The 17821-nt window shown below is 41.3% G+C and overlaps 3 protein-coding genes across 5 annotated transcripts in view; 2 read left to right on the plus strand and 1 right to left on the minus strand.

Moving 5' to 3' along the window:
• LOC122059880 (U11/U12 small nuclear ribonucleoprotein 65 kDa protein) overlaps nt 1-2395 on the plus strand; it is a 57174-nt gene extending 54779 nt beyond the window's left edge. The window contains exons 11-13 of one of the 3 annotated variants that reach the window (XM_042622927.1): nt 1086-1151; nt 1315-1437; nt 1649-2395. In XM_042622927.1, coding sequence (XP_042478861.1) covers nt 1086-1151; nt 1315-1398 — 150 coding nt within the window. In that variant the 3' untranslated portion in view covers nt 1399-1437; nt 1649-2395. Of the gene's footprint in view, nt 1-1085; nt 1152-1314; nt 1438-1648 lie in introns of those variants that run through there. The other 2 variants (XM_042622928.1, XR_006134133.1) reach the window with 2 other exon arrangements.
• Nucleotides 2396-9100: 6705 nt separating this feature from the next.
• LOC122059053 (GTP-binding protein OBGC, chloroplastic-like) lies at nt 9101-9934 on the minus strand. The gene has a single exon (XM_042621758.1). The coding sequence runs from the start codon at nt 9932-9934 to the stop codon at nt 9101-9103; it is 834 nt and encodes a 277-aa protein (XP_042477692.1).
• Nucleotides 9935-14833: 4899 nt separating this feature from the next.
• LOC122059172 (thioredoxin-like 1-1, chloroplastic) lies at nt 14834-17368 on the plus strand. Its single transcript, XM_042621854.1, has 4 exons — nt 14834-15335; nt 16043-16219; nt 16342-16506; nt 16809-17368. The coding sequence occupies exons 1-4, from the start codon at nt 15099-15101 to the stop codon at nt 17091-17093; spliced, it is 864 nt and encodes a 287-aa protein (XP_042477788.1). The 5' UTR covers nt 14834-15098; the 3' UTR covers nt 17094-17368.
• The last annotated feature ends 453 nt before the right edge of the window (nt 17369-17821 follow it).

The following is a 17821-nucleotide window of genomic DNA, read 5'->3' on the forward strand; positions in this document are numbered from 1 at the left end:
ACCCTATAGATTCAGTCTTGGCCATCACGGTGTGTATTCTAGCTCCCCTTCTGCCACCACGTATAAGAGTGCCATGAATCACCTAACAACTCTCTAGAGTGCCTAGGTTTCCCACAAGACATCTAAGTTTTATCTCTATCATCCCCATAAGATGGCCTTTAACCTCATCCTCCACCTCGTCAATATCTCTGGAAGCTAAAGGTGGTATGAGCAGATCACTCTGGGGTTGGTACAGTTTCCATGGCCAATCTTCGAGTCTCCTCAGTTTGCAAGTAGCTATAGACTTCATCTAAAGAGGGAAAAGGTAATTGGCCCAAAATTTATACCTAGATTGGTTCATATTCCTAGTTCATCCCACCAAGGAGAATCATTGCACTCTTTCTCAAGTGTTCGATAAACCTTTGCTTCATTCTCTGTGTTGGATAGTGAGGTCCCTATAATGATCATTCTCCTCCCAGAGACCAAAAACAGTGTTATAATACATAGAGATTGTCCTGTCCCCTTGCTTCATGGTGATGATTTTTTGAAGGAGTTGGTAAACCTTAGCTGAGTCACCCACTTGGTCAAAAGTCTTAGAGACCATCCCATATTTTTTTTCCAGGCTCCATTCTCATAAACCTCCTACCAATCTCAGGTTTCATAAAGAAAATCAACCAAATCGTAACAGTTGAGTTCTCGGTCTCCTATTTCTGGTATGTTGGATCACTTGATTTGGGAGCCTCGTAATGTACCCTAACTTCCCTGACTTTGTAGAGAAAGCTTAAGAGATTGGGCCCAGTCCAAATAGTTGGCGTTGTTCAACTTGACAATGGAGAAGAATGTTGGGGTTCTCAAAGGCAATATGAAAATATTTAATTTTGCTGAAAAATACCACCACCTATATTTATTTTATTAATAAACAGTCAAAAAGTTAGCAGAACTCCTCCCCCAATCCTTGAATAAATAAATTAAAAAATATATATATCAAATGGTTGAAAATATATAATTTTGCTGCTTTTTGGCTCATAATTTTCATGTTGGGCCCTATCTAATGGTGGTTCCTTGTATTCTAAACATGTCACGTGGCTGACTTTTGCTGCCTCAAGACCCATTCCAATGGGTCCATTGCACTCACACCGCTACCATCTGATTATTCATCAGAAGGGAGAAATGTGAGTAATCCCAATAGTACTCTGGAGGTTTCCATGTAGGAAAGAAACATAATTTTTTGTATCACCATTAATCATAGCTTTCCTCTATTTTCCTTCATGCCTGTGCTCAAATGATGATTATATGATTGAAAACTAGTTATGTAACTGTCAAAATTGGTTGCAGAATCTGGTAAATGGGTATGTGTTTAAAGGCAAACCTATGATCATCCAGTTTGGCCGGAACCCTGCAGCTGGCAAAGCAAACTAAATAGCAATGCAGCAACAGCTAAAAATCTTTGCCTTCGTGGTTAGTACCGTCTCCAAATGATTTTTCACTATTTTCATTCTGTTAAGCTAACATATTACCAAGTGACAACAATGAAGTTGCAGAGCATTATCCAATCACTCTATGGGTTAGGTTTTCCTTGTTGAATTGTTACTGCTTTGTGTACCATGGGTGGGGAACTAATACTTGGACTCAAATTTTTGGCAATGAACTTCATTGGTGGTAATTGCAGGGTGTGCGTACAAGTGCTTGTGATGCTTAATCAGCTGCATCATGGAAATTATTTTGGATGTGACCCTGCACCCTGTTGAAGTTATGGATAACAAAAGTGCCGTTGTAATTCATTATCTAACAGCACCATTATGCTAGAAATGGCTTGAATGAGTTTTGCCTGGTGTTTTGAAGCGTCCATAGAACTATTTTTTCAGTTGAAAGCTATGAAACAAGTCCGCAGTAGTTCGAAAGTGGAATTTTGCACGATATCGCAAAATGGCTGCCCTTGCTCAATTTGGGTCTGACCTTGATGCTGCGACTCAGGTGTTACCTAGTAGAGGTGCAAGGCTTACAGAAGTACCCAATCAACCACAATATGCACCACTTCCAACTGAAAAACAAATTCTAGTCATTTATGCAGATGTCAATGGATTCTGTGATCGAATGCCACTAGACAATTTCTCAATATGAGAGAGCCATTCCAAGTAGTATAAATCAGAATTGCTACAGGCACTTTTAGATAAAGGGGGGTTAACTAACGAAAGAAAGAGGATGATTGTTTCTGACTTTGATCTAAGTCTCTCAAAAGCTTTACTCCAAACTCTAGAATTTCTCTTTCCATTCTTGCTCGTAATACCATTATCTTTTCAGTTGTAAATTATGGTTCTCCAATAAGTGTCATTGAGCTAATCCTGTGAGCGAAGTGCATTTTCATATGATTATGAAAGTACAGGATGACATTAAAATGAGATTCCCTAATTTTTCAGGCTTGTTGAGTTCACGCCATTAATGTTTTGGTATAGAGAATTGTTCTAGACTTTGAATTTAGTTTTTTTTTTTTTTTTTTGGGGGGGGGGGGTGATGTTGGGAAAGGGTTTTTGTGATGTCTTGAAGCATCACAGCTTGCTTGGTTGTGCAATGAACAATAGTTGCAGGGAAGGCATGTATCAGTTGGGGAAGCATTGCCTTTTGCATCTTGCTTATGGGATGAAACACCAAATAAATAAGGTGATTAAAGGTTTTTTTTTTCAATGAATATGTAAAGAGCGCTTTGTAGGGACACATAAGCATGTGATTTTTGCATGGAAATTGTTGAGATAACGAACATCTCAGGATATATGTCCAAAATTCTTCAGGTAGGCCGACGATAATATCATAGACCTGTGATATGACTGGGGGATTGACAAGGATTTTCCCTTTGTGTGTAGCATTATTATGATTTACCAAATGAGGCGTTAGGTGGTGTGGGAGGACCTGAAACGTCACTCTTATCATTCCAAAATGGAAGTGCATTGATGGAAATATGGAGGTATGTGAAATAAGAGCATATACATCAGTTGAGCAAAGTATATGAATCTGTTTCGGAGGTTTGGTATTGCTAATTTGCACTAGCATTTGACATAGATGACCATGTAATTGAAGTTGTTTGTATAATCTAACCATGAATCTTGACAAAATTCTACACAATTAACAACCCACTTCTTGGAAAATCTGGATGAGTTTGCAGGTCCTTGTGCAAGAAATCATGCTAAAAATACATCGAGAAAAAAGGTGGGAGGTTTTTTTTTTAAGGGTTTGGATGGGTGTTGGGGGGGCTTTCCTTGCTTCCTCATTTGGAGCACAAAATCCCAGTTTTAGAGATACCCTAACTTTGAGAAATTCCTCCGCTTTCTTACCTCAGAGTCTCTTGCATATTTCATACCATTTAATTCCTCTATTTGTTCAAACTCATTTCTCAGATGCAAGGAAGGAAGGGAGCGAAGAAAAGAAGAGATTTAGTTATCTCCGTGAGAGTTTGATGGCATAGTGATTCTATGGGATTGGAATCTTGACTCCAAGCCTGTGTCTGGGCAGCAGATTCCGGCACTGGACATCTCAAATGGTTTAGAAAAATTAGGGTGGATTCGGGAGGTATCCATTCGGGAGACTAGTAGTTTGACAATTTTTGTCTCAGCACGCTTTGTAACAAAGCAATGAGTCCACATCCTCTAGGTGAGCGGTGAGCATCGGATGACTGAGAACATTTGGATACGTGCCCTCCCAAGGGGCTCCCAACTACCTGATGTTCACTGCACCGATGCAGCGGCACATAGCTTCCTCATGACTCTAATAACGATAATAAAATAATTCCTATAAATGATTTGATTTATATGAATCGTTGAAGGATATATACTGGTTTCTTATATCATATAGCCGGAGCAATAGTCAAAACTAAGAGTGATTTAGGGTTAACGGTTTCCATGGAGATTGGAGACGGGAAGAATGGTATGTTTTGCTTTCTCTCTCTCTCTCTCTCTCTCTCTCTCTCTCTCTCTCTCTTTTTATTGAAAAAGAAATTTACATTAACAAGAAATAGGGGGAGGGCGGTCGTTAGATTACATAACCAGTCAGTCCTAGCCTTAATGGCTAACTAGTGAACAATCAAAACCTTGCTTTGTCATTGTTTATCGTATTAATTTTTTTCAAATCCCAAATTAGATATTTTAGATCTAACAGAAAACTGAATTTCTCCCATGGTTAGTGACTTCACTCTTTTTTTTTTTTTTTTTTTTTTTAACGATGAGTATCTAGATCTTCGGCCTGACTAGATCTATACTGACTCCACAACTGCATGGATCGAATAATACTGGGGTTGAATGAGAACCATTCAACTTTCACTGAAAACAGTGAAGAGTACTAAACAATCCCCATGTGAGTGACCCAAGGTGTGCCTAGTGTAAGTCAACTTAGGACGTCCAAGTTTTCAGTTCAATGACTTCACTCTACATTAAAAAGAGAATGGTTCTTTCACAGTCATCCTGTTCGCCGTGTCCGCAACACTTCTTCAAGAATTCCTTGCACCTTGTGATTCTTGTTTGCTCCTTGCAAAGCTAAAGGGAGTGATATTAAAAATTACCCATTGATATAAATTAGGATAATTTATAGTACCACTCTCTTTGTTTCACCAAATTATACTCATCTCGTACTTTCAGTCACTGTTAAAAAATACACCTTATATATGCTGATCTCAGCTACTATATTTTATTTTAAATACCAAAATACTCTTACAAATATGAAGAATACCCAAACCCACTCAATTTCTTCCTCCCCTGTTTCCTCCGATTCCAATTCCAAGGTTCCTTAATCCACCATGGAATGGACCAGAGGCCGCCCCATCGGCCGTGGCTCGTTCTCAGACTGCGGATGAGCCTGCCAAGTGAGCCGCCGCCGCCATCACCACCGATGCTAAAGGAACTCCTGCAGCTGACACTGCTATTGCTGCGGAAGACCTTCTTGTTGAAGGCCCCTCTAGCATCTCCATTGGCATCCCTCCGCAGCTCTTGCCAAGACTCAGAAAGGGAGCGCTCCACCACATTTCCCCTGCAATACCTCTCGTCCTCGTCATCATCCTTGCTGCCGTTGCGTCTGTGAATCAAAGGAACTTCAATTTTCAGACAACAACGTTGAAGAGAAAAGGGGGAGGGGGAGGAACCTCTATCAACTGCAACCAAAATGATGAAATCCAGTAACATCCAAATCAATGAAAACCCTTTTCCCTAAAATTCTTAAGTAAAACCTTGCAACTAAAACTCTAATTGGATCAAGCGTCCACCGATTGAAAATCAGAAACGCATTGAACCCAATATCAAAATCCCTTCCAAGTTCCAATTCCCTCAAATATTGACCTAGCAATCACAAACCAGTAAATACAACGAATAAAACGATCAAAGCACCAAAAGAAAAAAAGGGATGGAAAATAATTCGTCTGAACAATGTAAGGGCAGACGGTGGCAGCTTCCCGTCTGATCAAATTGAAAACTTATTCCCTTCATTTCTGGTGCTATTTCTTGCTGGGCTCAACCACGCGTCGATGAATCTCCTGGGCGTCTGTCCATGTTCAGGGCTTGAAGGTTCACATAAGGAAGTTAAGTCGGGGTTCAGAAACTATGGCGAGCTTCTGATCCTTCCCCTCCACCAAAATTTGAGTAAGTTTCCAAACTCAGCTCTGCTTCGTAAGTCCATTGGAAGGCAGCGGAATTTGTTTTCGATTGCGTCATTTGTGCCCAGTGTTGATTCGACGCAGCAAGGGGAACCGCTTCCCCTCTCATCATCCAGTCCACACACCTTCAAGTTACAGAGACACCACTTTATATACCCAACCGATTGGTATTGGGATCTTTAAATTCTCCGGCGGAAAGAATTCGGAGGTAAATCAGGGCCATCCCATTATCATCTCAAGTGAAGTGAGTATTGGTAGGGGCGAAGGGTAATTGGGTTAAAATGAGTTTTAATGAATAAGGTACAACGGTCATTTTATCTATTCACTTAACAAGGACTAAAGTAAATGGTCTAAATCTAATTTGATGAAAGTAATGGGGTGTTCTTATAATATTGGCATTCTTTAAGGGGTGACATTATAAATGATTCTTGTAAGGAACTGTCATGACATTGCATGATGTGCTCAATTCTAGGCTCAGAGTACTAGAACTAGGTAGAATAAGGGCCACATCCATGAGTTTGTTTTTAATGAGAGACCTGATACCCATCTATTGATATTATGTAAGATCTGATAAGGTTCAGGATGTTTTTACCTGACTGACCATGAATAGCATGAGAGTGCACAGACATTCAGGAAGTTGAAAAATACTTGTGAGAGAGAGAATTATAGGTAAGAAGAGTCTCCAAGAATCGTAAGATTGAACCAGAGTTTCCTCCGGTGATGGTGGCCTTAAACCTAGGTTACCAATAGCCCATGTCAATCCAATTCTTGATGCATTACAAAAGTAGTAGGTAGTGTTAATGGTATGTTAATCACTCTTTGGGCCAGAATTGTGCACATAATCCCGTCTCCTATCTATTTCATTACAAATGGGTCAGTGACATGGATTGCTTGGATGTCCCTCTTTTATTGATAATCCTAATACGCACTATTTTTTATCCCTGTATGAGTATCAAACTATGCCTGATGTGGATCGCTTGATCTGTTGGTGTATGATGTCTTGTATTCCGTCGTAGTTTAATCTAGAGTATTGGTGCAGCACCTAGACAGGCAGGACGACGGTCTCGCTAGCCAGTTAGCTGGCCGTGGGGGTTGCAAGGGGGGCAGGAGGCCCCCTGCATAGCAGTGGGTGTAGGGGGGCGCAACCCCCCGCTCAAATTTTTTATTTGAGGGCAATTGTAGTTTAATTCGGATTAGGGTTTTTTCGCTATATATTTGTAGCGAGGGTTTCTTTCTCTATAATGCAAGTAATACTGAAAGGTGTGAGGACAAGCGATGTAACCCTATTCTCCATTGATAGTGAAGCAGGATCTCATCTCACCTGGGACGTAGGCAACCTTGTCGAACCTCGTAAAATATGTGTGCATTGTTTGTTTTGTTTTTCCATTATCTTCTGCATCGTTTTAGGGTTGCGTTTCTACAAATTGGTATTAGAGCTCTAGGTTTTCGTTTTCTAGGGTTTACTATCACGATGGCAGGGAAGGGATCGAATGTCAAGTATGACATCGAGAGGTTTAATGGGAAGAACAATTTCAGCCTCTGGCGTCAAAGGATGAAGGATCTTCTGATACAGCAAGGTTTGACGAAAACGTTGTTGGGGAAGTCGAAGAAACCTGTAAAAATTACTGAGAAGATTGGGAAGAGATGGAGGAAAAGGTGGTAAGTGCTATTCGATTAAATCTTTCTGATGATGCCCTACAATATGTTATGGATATCGAATCTACACCACAGTTATGGGCGAAACTTGAAAGCATCTACATGACGAAGTCCTTAACGAACAAGTTGTTCGTGAAGAAACAATTGTATTCTCTACAGATGGAGGAAGGTACAGATCTATTAGAGCATCTTAACATATTCAATCAGATCGTAAGTAAACTTGCAAACCTGGAGGTTAAGATCGAGGATGAAGACAAGGCGTTACTATTGCTTTCGTCGCTCCCAGAATCATATGATCACCTAGTAACAACTCTCTTGTACGGGAAGGAGACCCTTGAGATGGATGAAGTCGCAACTGCCCTCATATCCAATGATACTAGGAAGAAGGCCAGTAGTACGAAATCTCAAGGAGAATGTTTTTTCGGAGGTGACAAGGAGCAGGAAAGAAGGAGATCAAATCAGAAGGGATCTGGGAAGAGTCGATCGAAATCAAAAGGGGCAAAGACAAATGTCTCTTGTTACTATTGCAAGAAGGAATGTCATCTGAAGAGAGAGTGCTTGAAGAGAAAGGCGGACTTGAAGAAGAAAGGTGTAGATAAGGGATCTGAGGAAGCTAGCGTGGCTAACAGTTCATATGGAGATGATGGAGATGTACTCTCTATATCATCAAGTAAGAATCAACCTTCTGATTCTTGGATTTTAGATTATGGATGTTCATATCACATGTGTCCACATAAGGATTGGTTTGATACATATCAACCATATAATGGTGGGTATGTCCTAATGGGGAATGATGTCGTATGCAAGACCATTAGGATAGGCACTATCAAAATCAAGATGTTTGATGGGATAGTAAGAACCTCAGCAGATGTGAGACATGTACCAGAATTAAGAAAAAACTTAATATCTTTGGGGGCACTTGACTCAAATGGCTGCAAGTACATAGCAGAAGGTGGAGTTCTCAAAGTTATTAAGGGTGTAATGGTTGTCATAAAGGGAAAACTAGCAGGAAACCTATACAGACTCATAGGGAGCACAGTTATAGGTGGAGCATCTGTGACTACAGATGCAGTATTTGATACAGATGATACCTATCTGTGGCATATGCGGTTAAGGCATATGGGAGAAAGAGGATTGAAGGAACTTCATAAAAGAAAAATATTGAAGGGAATAAAAACTTGTAAACTGAGGGCCCGTTTGATAACGTTTCTGCTGTTTCTGTTTCAAGAAACGACAGAAACAGAAATTTCCGTTTCTGGGAACAGAAACAGAATTTTGGGTGTTTGATAAACCTTGTTTCTTGAAACGTTTATCTGTCTCTTCTTCTGCAAATAGGAAACCGACCCCTTTAGACTCCATTTCCAATTGACCCCCTGGTTTGTAAAATCCAGTTTTGATAATGAGTGTGCTAGTGTCCCTGTTGCAGTGGATTGAACAAAAAACTGAAGCATCCTCTTCGGTTGGATCATTGAGGTCCAAGTGATCAAGCTCTTTCTCTCCATCTTGTTAAAAATGTGGAGTGCACCTTCCATGCACCCACATTTGGCATACATGTCAATCAGCGCATTGCAGAGTGAAACCATCCATCTGAAACCATTCTCGTCGATGTAACGGTGAATGCCAATCCCTGCTTCCAAGTCTCCCAAGTGAGTGCAGGATGAGATGACGCTCACCATGGTGACCTCGTCTGGTCTCACCCCAGATTCCCTCATTTGTCCAAACAATTCTAGGGCCTCCATGGACCGATTCGATTGGGTATAACTAGAGATCATTGCAGTCCAGGAAACCACATCTCGCTTCGGCATTTGATCGAAAAGGAGCCATGCAGCATCCAAATCACGGGCTTTCACATGCGCCAGCTTGGTCTTTCCCCTGCCCATGATACCCTCTCCCAACCCTAAAATGGATGTTCTTACGGAAGGGCAACAGAGAATTCATAGAACCATCAACCTCCACATAAACATTCCCTCCTCTCCCTCCATCTCCACCTGACGGCCCACCCAACGGCACATACTTCTCGCGCCGAAAGGCAACAACACCGTTTCCGCCATCTCCAGCCTTCACGTAGATTTTCACCCGATCGAAACATCTCATCACCGCCGGTACTCCTTTCTCTTTCTCTTCCCCTTCTAAATCCTCTTCACCGTCCAAGAAGCTCTCCGGCTTCTTATACTCAAACCCTAATACTTCGTTACCGTTATCATCATTGTCATCGTTATCAAAAGCAGAATTTTCGTACAGTAACTCAAATTCTCCGTAATCAAACTCCAAGTTCGCATATACAACCTCTTCATCGCTCCCTGAATCACCCATACCACCGTCATTTTCATGAATCAAACTCTTCTTCTCCCCATTCTCCGCATTCTTCATAGACCCAAAATCAGATAGCTTCACTTCGCTTGAAACTAAATTCAAAGACTGGACCAAATCATCAACGAAGTCTTCCTTCGGGGGAAGATGAGTATAAGTGGTAGCTTCTCCTCCACCAGAGAACTCAACGGGTGAAGTCGGTAGCGGTGGCAATCCATCGCAACCAGTTCGAAGTTTGAGCTTGGGATTTCGGTTTCGAGGGAGATTTCTTGGGATTCTTTTACGATTGTTTCGAGTGCTCGCGCGAGCTTGGGCTGGATGTAGAGTCCGAAGAGCAACACATGTGGACAGAGAGGCCATTCGCGCACACTTTCAGTTTCAGCTCTCAGCCATAGAAACCAAAGCGTTGCCGGTCAGTGAGATGTCGGAGACGGTGGTGATGGTAGTGATGCCAAACTCCATCTTCAATATCGATTTTTTGTGCCCCATTTTTGTTTCTAGAAACGAGCGAAACAAGTAAAACTTGTTTCGTCATTCATGTTTCTTGAAGTATAAATTGTTATAAATTTCAATTTATGTTTCAAGAAACAAGTGGAACAGAACACTTTTACCAAACGGTATTTATGCCGTTTCTTTGTTTCTGAGAACAAGAAAACACAGAAACACGTTTCTGGTTACGTTATCAAACTGGCCCTGAACTTCTGCAAGTATTGTGTATTCGGAAAACGGTGCAAAGTTAGTTTCAAAACTGCAAAACATAAGAGTAAAGGGGTGCTTGATTATGTATACAGTGATGTATGAGGTCCTTCAACAACAAAATCTAAAGGTGAGGCAGAATACTTCGTGACCTTTGTTGATGATTACTTAAGAAAAGTCTGGATCTACTTCATGAAGCATAAAAGTAAGGTGTTCACTAAATTTAAGGAATGGAAGGCTGAGGTAGAAAGGAAGACATGAAAGAAAATTAAATACTTGAGAACAGATAATGGAGGAGAGTACACATACAAGCCGTTTCTAGAATTATGCAAAGCTGAAGGGATTACACATCACTTCACGGTTCCAAAGACACCACAACAAAATGGTGTAGCTGAAATGATGAACATAACACTTCTAGAAAGGGCTCGAAGTATGAGGCTGAATGCAGGGTTGAGCAAGAGATTTTGGGCATAAGCAGTGAGCATGGCATTTTTCCTCATCAATAGGTCTCCATCAAAGGCGATTGATTGTAAAATTTCTAAAGAGCTATGGACAGGAAAACCAGTAGATTATCCTATTCTAAAAATATTTGGTTGTCCAGCCGATGCGCATGTTCAGAGTGAGCAGCGTTCCAAGTTAGACTCAAAGTCTAAGCAATGTATCTTTCTTAGTTTTAAGAAAGGTGTAAAGGGATTCAAGTTGTGGGATCCAAGTTCACAGAAAGTTGTGGTTAGCAGAGATGTTGTGTTTGATGAGTCTCATATAGTGAAGTCAAATTACAATTCACAAGCAGTTGATGAAAATAAAGAAGGTTGTACTGTGCAGGTGGAGTTAGGAGAGTTAGAAACAACAAGAGAGAATGAGTCATCAAGTGACTTGCCAGGACAACAGGAAGCAGTAGAAGTTCCCTATACTGTAGCGAAGGGTAAAGGGAAACATACTCACAAAGCACCTACGAGATACGGGTTTGAGGACATGGTTGCCTATGCCCTCACTGTAGGTACAGGTGATCCATCTTCCTACCATGATGCTTTGAGTGTGATGCACAGCATGATAAATTGATGATAGCTATGATGGAGGAAATGGAATCTCTACAGAAGAACAAGACTTGGGAGATTGTGAAAAACCCAAGGGAAGAAAAATCATTGGGTGTAAATGGGTCTTTCATAAGAAAGATGCAGCATCTAAGAAGGAGCGTAAAAGGTATAAGGTCAGACTTGTAGCCAAGGGCTATGCACAGAAGGAGGGGATAGACTACAATGAAATATTTTCTCCAGTGGTAAAACACACTTCGATCAAGGTACTACTTGCTTTGGTGACTTTGTATAATTTAGAGCTTGAACAACTTGATGTGAAAACTGCATTTCTTCATGGTGACTTGAAGGAACAGATTTACATGGAGCAGCCTGAAGGTTTCAAGGTGCAGGGAAAGGAAGACCATGTTTGTCTACTTAAGAAGTCGCTTTATGGCCTTAAGCAATCTCCTAAGCAGTGGTACAAGCGCTTTGATTCCCACATGATGAAGATTGGCTACGCAAGAAGTGAGTATGATAGTTGTGTTTATTATAAAATGTCAAGTGATAATTCCATTATTTTGTTGATGCTTTATGTTGATGACATGCTCATTGTTGTAAAGAACAAACATGATATAGTCTTTTTGAAGTCTTTGTTGAGTGCTGAATTTGAGATGAAGGATCTTGGTGCCGCTAAGAAGATCCTTGGCATGGAAATCCTTAGAGATAGAAATGCAGATAAACTTTGGGTAACTCAGAAGAGGTATATTGAAAAGGTGTTAGAGCGTTTCAATATGGAAAAGGCTAAGCCAGTTAGCACTCCGTTAGCTGGGCACTTCAAGTTATCTGAAAGGGAATGCCCTACAACATATGAGGAGGTGGAGCAGATGTCTCAAGTCCCTTATGCTAACGCAGTTGGGAGTCTCATGTATGCTATGGTTTGTAGCAGGCCGGATTTGTCTCAAGCAGTCAGTGTTGTTAGCAGATACATGAGTAATCCAGGGAATGAGCATTGGAATACAATTAAGTGGATCTTCAGATATTTGAGCAAGACTAAAGATATAGGTGTTATGTTCAGTGGCAATGGAAGTTCTACAGAATTGGTAGGTTATGTTGATTCTGACTATGCTGGTGATTTAGACAAGAGGAGGTCTACTACAGGGTATGTGTTTACATTGGCTGGTGGACCTATATCATGGAGGGCGATGCTTCAGTCTACAATTGCATTGTCCACTACAGAGGCAGAGTACATGGCAGCAGTTGAGGCTGCCAAGGAAGGAGTCTAGTTGGTTGGACTGGTTCGTGAGTTGGGTTTAGAGCAAGGAGGTACAGTGTTATATTGTGACAGTCAGAGTGCCATACATCTTGTAAAGAATCAGGGTTTCATGCAATGACAAAGTATATTGATGTGAGATTTCACAAGATCAGGGAGCTTGTGTCAGAAGACAGTATTCACTTGAGAAAAATTCATACAGATCTCAATCCTGCAGATATGTTTACAAAGCCAGTTACTACAGAGAAGTTCGAGTCCTGTTTGGACTTGATTAATATTACTCATTGTTGAAGATGAGGGACACACCAAACAGGAGCGGGTTTGTACCTCTAATGAGGTACAATGATGAAGACATCTACAAGTTATCTTTACAGGAGGCTCGACAGAATTCAAGCCAAGGTGGAGATTGTTGGTGTATGATGTCTTGTATTCCGTCGTAGTTTAATCCAAGGAGTATTGGTGCAGCACCTAAACAGGCAGGACGGTGGTCCCGCTAGCTGGTTAGCGGGCCGTGGGGGTTGCAAGGGGGGCAAGAGGCCCCTTGCATAGCAGGGGGTGTAGGGGGGCGTAGCCCCCCACTCGAATTTTTTATTTGAGGGCAATTGTAGTTTAATCCGGATTAGGGTTTTTTCGCTATATATTTGTAGCGAGGGGTTCTTTCTCTGTAATGCAAGCAATACTGAGAGGTGTGAGGACGAGCGCTATAACCCTATTCTCCATTGATAGTGAAGCAGGATCTCATCTCACCGGGGACGTAGGCAACATTGCCGAGCCTCGTAAAATCTGTGTGTATTGTTTGTTTTGTTTTTCCATTATCTTCTACATTATTTTAGGGTTGCGTTTCTACATGATCATCATATGTGATGGTTGTTTTGATCTGATTGCTTATGGTGTTGGCTCATGTCTGGGCTTCTGTATTGTTATTTAAGTCACAATTTTATTCTGCTTCTATGAACTGTGGATGTGCAGGGAACGTGGTGGCAGGCTGTGGCAGCAAAGGTCGGAAGCATTTTGCAGGATCTATTTGCAAACAGGTGACTAGCGAAGGGTACAGAAGAATAGAGCTATATTTTGAAGTTGTTTTTAAGTGCCTTGGGAGCTGTTTAAAACTTTACTACCTATATCTTATTTGATTTAATTGGTTGATGGATATAACAACAACTTTTCTTCTTATCTTGTTAATATTTTTCTTGGGAAAAAGAATAACGTACAGGACTATCCAATAAAATAATGGGGTCAAGTTTACAAATGTACTACTCATGCCCGGTTTGGTTTGGTAAGGCGTATCTATCGTAAGCCTTGTCCGTGGTCCTCTGTTCTTGGTGGTGTCTTCAGCTACATCGAATGCTTGTTTAGCCTTCTATTGGGAGACTCTTTGGCTTCCTTCCCCATTCCCTCTGCTTCCCATGCCACTTCGTCCGTCATACACTTTAGCTTCCTCTTCTTCGTACGTGCTGCGAGTCTGCGACTGGTGATGCGGCGTTGTCCACCACTCCAATGCAACATTAGGTTGCCCGTTGCCAACACTCTTCGTCATGACTCATGACCAACCCACCCCGACGGAATTGAACCCAAATCGTCGGCATACGAGGGCATACATGCACATCGCAACGAGAAGCACAATTTTGGTTAGATTCGTAATTCGCAGTCTTGTAATCTTGTTTTTATGTATATTTGTATAAAAACGTAGACATGGGTTTGTGCAGTTTTGGTTAACATCCATTTTTCCTTCCCAGGAATTTTCCTTTTTTTCTGTCGGCTGGAGGGTGTAGGGAGAGGATTGATGTCTTAAGGGTCCCAATGCAATAACAAACAAACACGGCTAAAGGTTGAACCGAAAGAAAACGAGACAAAAAAAAAAAAAAAAAGTAAAGGCTGAAGGACGTACTACCACGTGTCGTGGGTCGTCATTGCCCACGTTGTGGCGCATCGAACGCGAAGTCCCACAGAAAATTTGCCAAACGGCTCTATCCACATCCACTCAGACTGAAGCCTCTCTCTCAATTACTCTTTTACCACTTGCTGCGGATAAGGTTATTATTATTATTTTTTTTTCCTTTTTCTTTTTTTTGGTTGAAAATTCAGCTCAAAAGTCGCCGTTGGCATATTATTATTATTATTATTATTAAATCCTAATAAAGGAGAGTCGGTAACACTTGTTTGCTTTTCCTGCTTTCCCATTTCCTAGACTATAAAACTGCATTTTCCACTACCCTTTCTGTTACTTCCAGCCTAAGCAACGAAAAAAAAAAAGGCGCTTCCCATTTGGTTGATTCCCCCCCCCCCCCCCCACCTCTCCTCCCCTCTCTTCTCCTCTCCTTCCTTCTGTTGCTCGTTTCCATTTTTTTCTGTCTATTGAGTCTTCTTGCGCTCCGACTCTTCCTCCTTCACGGCTTCACGGACTCGATCCCTTCCTGAAAATTTGTATTTTGTTTGTTTCAATAAGAGATCTTCTTCTTCGCCTTCTCTTTCTTCTGAAAGGAAACCAAGGGAGGAGGGCACACCAACAATCCATTCCTTAGCCTGGCTATTATTATTACTCATGGCCAAACTGCTTAACAATAACCATCTGCTTTTGTCAACACCCCCCCATGTCCGCGTTTCAGCTTCTCCCGGGAGGACATCTTTTTCTGCTCTTCGTTTTCTTTCTTTCAACTGCTTCCCATCCCTCCAGCAATCTTCTTCAGATAGCGACTTCCATGGCCAGAGGATCGTCCCTCAATTTCAATTTGGTGTCAAGAATCCCAGGACAGGATCCCTTCAAGCCTCTTCTGCACAGGTCTGCAAAATCCCTTCCCTTCCATTTATTATGCTAGATATGTTTTTTTTTTTTCCGAGGTCCAAGTTGCTTCACCCCCCCCCCCCCAAAAACCCCCTTGCCCCTCCCTTTTTTGATCTTTTTTCATGACAGCTTCTATTAATTTGGTTGGAAACTTGGAAGTTAAATACATCTAATGTGCTGTTTCTTTACGGGTTCTCTGCAACCCACTACAACAGATGCCCAAAAAGAAAAAAAAAATCATGAATTAATCAGAGTTCTTGTTCTCCCCCCATTCCACACACCCCCCCAAAAAAAAAAAAAAAACACACATTTGCTTCTCGCACTTTTCTTCAATCCATTTGTGTCCTCTCACACTAGATACTACTTTGTTTCCAAGTTCTCAGAATGTGCCTTCTTGGAAAGGACCTTTCCTTGCCTTCTCTTTAGAGGTTTCAATATGGTATTGAGGTTCCCCTAATGAGGGTTTATCACATGTAACTTTGAAGGGATATGTTACTTTTAATTTTGTATTTCTGTGTATCCCTCTATTTATTGTTTATGGGGCTTACAATTTTTTTCCCGACTTTTGTTTTCGCTCTTATTATGTCCAATATCACTATTTATCTATTTTTACACCTTTTTTTCCGTGCCAGCTCCCATCCTTTCATTTTTTGAATGTATCTTTAATTTCCCATACTTAATTTGTATTTCTAGCTGAATTGCAGATGAGTCTTACTATTGGGAAAGCTCAGAAATGGTGGGAGAAGGGGATCCAACCCAATATGAGAGAGATCAGTTCTGCACAAGATCTCGTGGATTCCTTGTTAAGCGCTGGAGAGAAAGTCGTTATTGTGGATTTTTTCTCCCCAGGCTGTGGGGGATGTAGAGCTCTCCATCCTAAGGTGCTGGGATTTGGGATTCTAAACTTATTATGGATTTCTCCTCGTTCTGCTAGATTTTCATCAGAAGACCCAACTCCCAATCCGTTTGTGTTTTCTGATATATATTATTATTCTCTTGGCAGATTTGTCAGATAGCGGAGATGAACCCAGATGTGCAGTTCCTTCAGGTGAACCATGAGGAGCATAAATCAATGTGTTACAGCCTGAACGTCCATGTGCTACCTTTCTTCCGATTTTACAGGGGAGCCCATGGTCGTCTTTGCAGCTTTAGTTGCACGAATGCCACGGTATGTCGTATTTTAGTTTTCCTCAATTCATGATCAAATTGAGCAAGAAGACCTCTTCTTGTCTAGCTTTGTTTTAGGGTGTCTGATAGAAAACTAAACCGAACTGGATTTTCTTTGATCTGTCTTATCATACATGAAAATGCTGCCTTAGCCTGTGTTGAGAAATTTGATGGGTATCCATCCCTATATCCTCACTCGGATTTGAATTTTTGTCATAATAACCTTCTTAGTGATCTTTATTTGTCTTGGAGTTTTGCTTTTTGATTTGGTATGATTTTGAGAAACTTTTTGATACCTCATAGGTCAAGAAATTCAAAGATGCACTAGCCAAACACACAACAGATCGTTGCAGCCTTGGGCCTCCAAAAGGGCTGGAGGAAAAAGAGCTCCTTGCTTTGGCTTCAAACAAAGATCTCTCGTTCAACTACACCCCAAATCCGGTGCAACCATCACCGACGCCCGCCCTAGAAATAATAGCAGCATTACAACCGACTCCCTCAAATCTGGAGTTTCCTCTTCCTTATACCTCGAAGGCCACTGAAGACACTCAGCAGCAGAAAGTGTTGAGCACTAATATTGGGAGATGATTTGGACAATATTCACCTCTTCATATCTCTTGTACAGGTTGTACAGGGTGTACAGGTTGTACAGGTTGTACACTTGCCTGCATATATTAGTATTTGTTTCAGTGTTTGGTTAAGAGTTTTGGGACTTGGAGGAGGGAGGGAACAGTCATAGCCTCGTCTGTCCAAACCCAATATTGGATTCCCGTCACTGTACTACAGTGCACATGTATATGTGAGTTCTTGCCGCTGCTTTTGCCTTTTTTAAATAACCTCCATTCCCTTTTCTTGGCTATTAACCTGCTGTTATTGGGGCGGGAACTTAGGATCTGGGGCGTTGTTTCATTTTTAAGGAAATGCTGGGTGCATTCGGTTGTATTTTGTTCCAACTAGGAGAGGAGTTGTTTCTGTGGGCGTGGGGGTTGGGGGGGGGGGGGGTGGTTTAATGGAACATGTATCTACATACATCTTGATTACTCTTGTTTCGATTATAATCCTTCTGTTGTACTCATTTTGGTGGCAGAATTTTGAAATCGTTTATCCTCGATTCTACGTACATTGTAGATTGTAGAGATTAATCAAGCCACCTGCTCAAAGTTTTGTTTACATTTTTTTTTTTTTTTTTTTTTTTTTTTTTTTTTGGGAGGGAGGGGGGGGTTTGGGGTAGAAATTTAAAACTGATTTACCCAAAGACAAACGAAATGCTCACACCCTTGAGAGCTTCCTCTGTCCACTTCGATGCTTACAAGGTT

The sequence above is a fragment of the Macadamia integrifolia genome, chromosome 13, assembly GCF_013358625.1.
Source record: "Macadamia integrifolia cultivar HAES 741 chromosome 13, SCU_Mint_v3, whole genome shotgun sequence".
NCBI lineage: Eukaryota > Viridiplantae > Streptophyta > Magnoliopsida > Proteales > Proteaceae > Macadamia > Macadamia integrifolia.

Bases quoted from the DNA above. Each gene is read 5' to 3' on its own strand.
- LOC122059172 (XM_042621854.1), top strand. From the start codon at position 15,099: ATGGCCAAACTGCTTAACAATAACCATCTGCTTTTGTCAACACCCCCC. The intron at 16,220-16,341 runs GTGCTGGGATTT...TTCTCTTGGCAG, and splicing joins GTAGAGCTCTCCATCCTAAG to ATTTGTCAGATAGCGGAGAT. The intron at 16,507-16,808 runs GTATGTCGTATT...GATACCTCATAG, and splicing joins TTAGTTGCACGAATGCCACG to GTCAAGAAATTCAAAGATGC.
- LOC122059053 (XM_042621758.1), bottom strand. From the start codon at position 9,934: ATGGCCTCTCTGTCCACATGTGTTGCTCTTCGGACTCTACATCCAGCC.